This window comes from Nanorana parkeri, unplaced genomic scaffold (genome assembly GCF_000935625.1).
Source record: "Nanorana parkeri isolate BGI_ZX_2015 unplaced genomic scaffold, ASM93562v1 scaffold2260, whole genome shotgun sequence".
Classification (NCBI taxonomy): Eukaryota; Metazoa; Chordata; class Amphibia; order Anura; family Dicroglossidae; genus Nanorana; species Nanorana parkeri.
Window position 1 is genome coordinate 144,711 of NW_017308528.1, and position 3,307 is coordinate 148,017.

General features: G+C 43.7%; 1 protein-coding gene across 1 annotated transcript in view; it reads left to right on the forward strand.

The window, feature by feature from the left end:
* ATRNL1 (attractin like 1) overlaps positions 1–3,307 on the forward strand; it is a 77,791-nt gene that overhangs the window by 49,944 nt on the left and 24,540 nt on the right. Inside the window, 1 exon segment of the mRNA XM_018573163.1 lies at positions 2,766–2,853. Within this exon segment, the coding sequence (XP_018428665.1) occupies positions 2,766–2,853 (88 nt within the window).

Below are 3,307 nucleotides of genomic sequence, written 5' to 3' on the forward strand. Positions count from 1 at the left end.
GGGAGGGCTGGCCTAGGGGGCCCCTGACTCTGCATTCAAAAAGATGGGTGATTGTCCTTAATCAGACAATAGCTCTGATCTCAGTGTGAATACCTTTCATCACTTTACAGGGAATAGAGACCTCACTGGATTGATCTATAAACACAAAGATGAAGGGCTGGGCACCATGTTCAAGAAAAATTGGATTTATTTATTTTTGGCTCCTCTGGAGGGTATGTGTTCATTAAAAATTAGCTGCGCCCCGGATGCAAATTCTGCCATGGCGTGGAGCCTCTCTCATAGAGCAATGCACTGTGCAGTGGAGTTCCCAAGTCCAAATTTGCATTCAGCCCGCACCCAGCTTTGTCCACCTCTTCAGAAGCTCAGGATTGGCCGTCTCAGTGTGGCACCTCCTATGAGGTCCTTTGCTTAGTGATTTTCCTGTCATGGTGACAGGTTCTCTTTAAAGTATGTTGAAACGTTTATACCATAGCTTGCAGCCTGTAGGAAGCTTTCAAACCTGGTCAATGCACATGACTGAGTGTGGTGCCATACGTTGTGAAGTCCAACCCCAACACACTGTGCAACAGCGACCAATGCGCCCTGACGGCAGAGCGTTGCAATCCTCATGTCGCTGTGTGCCGGGGGGTCATTTGTGTGTTTGTGGTCTGTTGCCATGTGTTGGATGCTCATACATATTGCATAGGCGCGCTGCAATGCAAACCATGTTAACTGGCACCATAACACAACCCAACAGGCCACAAATATGTCCGGCCTTAAAGTAAACCATTTTATAATTGCACGCTCATGAACTGGAGGTGTCATGTTAAGAAAGAAAGTAGAGCTATATGCGGGGGAGGATAATATAATACATGTAAATATAATCTTTGTTTATATAAAGCAGAATGTTCAGATTCTGCCATAAGCCTGGCTATGACTGCTTCTCTTTAACCCATGTTTACATACAAAGGCAGAATAATGGTATTAACAATACACATAACTATAAATCATGACTTTAATGTTGTGTTGAAGCAGTTTGTTAAAATGTATTCATAGCCAAAGCTTTTATTTTTGATTTTGGATAGAGTGGAGAATGGATACAACCCTAACCCTGCCTGTTGCCCTTTGATGGGGATTTCCCTTCCCTTCACTTCCTGTCTTAGAGATGCAACAGAAAGGGAGAGGAAAGCTCTACAAAGGGAAGGAATCTGACAGCTCTGATGGAAACTCTAAAGTTTTAGAATATTTTAATGAAAACTGCAGCTTTACAAAGATTGAAAACAATATAAGAGCTCAGTGGTCGGTTTTACATCTAGTTTAAAGTGAAGTTCTACTTCTGCAGTCAGATTTGAGAAACCTCCAACCATCATTACTGAAGGCAGAAGTTTCTGGTCGCTCCCGGGATGGACTACAATCTCAATACAAATGAGTAAACTAAGCATGAGATTGTAGTCCATCCCGGGGGGCGGAGCTTGGAGCGGTGACTACTTTACAACACACACAGGGACCATGGGGAACAGACGTAGCCCCCCTCCAGAAGGAAGGACAGTGTCAGAGATGATTGGAGGATCTCCAGCCGAGTGATACACAAATAAGATACATTGTTGCTCAGAGTTCAGGGACTTGAATGTATTTTTAAGATTTACCTCCGGAGTTTAGTGTCACTTTAGGAATGTAGAGAAAGTTAAAGCTAAATTGTTACTTTACCTTCCACTGGATTTCATTCTGAATCATTCACATTTGATTCTGAAGATACGATGTTGCGATGTTATTAATGTCTTGAGGAAGGGACGGGCGAAGCAACCTGAATCTGCCGCCTTCTGTAATGCTGTAACGATATCGTTAGAAGAGTAAAGGAGGAAGACCTGAGAGGACTTTCATTGCTGGGATAATAATACAAACAGAAGTTCTCCCAAGTCTTTCAAAATAATACAAACTTGCTGGAAATCCTCTTCAATTGTGATGTGAGAATCATTGTCTGTACAACGTGTGTCTGGCTCATCCTACATAACGAGTCACCAACCTGAACCAAGCATGCAGCCATTGAAGTACCCTAGCATCTAGTGTGCCCGTCCTTGTTCAAGGTCAACGTCTAACCAGCTAGTGAAGGATCAGGAGCAGCCAGCGATGCCTGATCCCCATCGTTCTACGCCAGCATAACTTTTTCATCTTTTAACGTTTCACTTGGTGATATTTGCAATATAATGTTTTGTAGACATGTGCGATTCGTTTCGTTCCGAATAGAAATTCGGACGAATTTTCGGAAATTCGGACATTCGGATGTATCCAAATTCCAAATTACAGACATAACGAATGCAAACGAATCCGAATTTCCATTTCCGAAATTCGGTAGCGGTAGTTCGAACGTTCGTTTCGTTTTCTGTTCTTATTCGTTTCGTTCGTTGGAGCAAAGTGACATTAGAGAAGGAGAAAAATATTTTTTCCCCCTCAAATGTCACTTTGCGGCAAACGAACGAAACTAATAAGAAACTAATAAGAACAGAAAACGAAACGAACGTTCGGAATACCGCTACCGAATTTCGTCCGAATCCGAATTCCGAATCGACTTTCACACCCGAATCCCGAAAAACGAAATAACACAAATCCGAATTTAAAACGAAACAAACTAAACAAATTTTTTGGCAGTGCACATGTCTAATGTTTTGTATTTTCTGCTCTCGCTGCTAAATAATTATAATGTTTGTGGTAGATACTGAATGTTATAGCTTAGTGACTTGAGATGTTTGTGATCTGGAACTCATCGTGCTGTTCATGTCTTCCTGCAGCTACAACGTAGAGAGCAGTATCTGGAATGTGGTGCCTGTCCTGCGGGGGCCCCTCCAGCGATATGGACACTCCCTGGCCCTATATCAGGTGAGCGCACAGTCCACTGGATGTCTCCTCTGTCTGTCGGTTTCATAAATTATACTTTTTAATGTTACTCTTGACCTTTTCTCCTGCCGGTTTGAGGTCATGTCTCCGTGTTCTTCATCTTAGGTTTATATTGAAGGTCTAACTAATGATCTATATCAGTGGTCTCAAAGTACTGGCCTGCGAGCCGGTACTATGTGGCCCGCAGCCAGCTCACAAGTCAGGTACGCGGTCACGGACTGCATACCAGACTTGTGGGAGCAGCTACATGGTCTGCATCTCTGTCGGATGCAGACTGCAGAGTTGCTTCTGTGCCGGCACTCGGATTGATTAGTGAGGTTTGCAGCAGACCTTACCAATCAATCACCAAGGATCGTGCCTCCTCACAGCCTCCTCCCTGCAAAAAGGTAAGCAGGAGAGGGGGCTCTGTAGTACATTTTACATGGGGGGGGGGGGG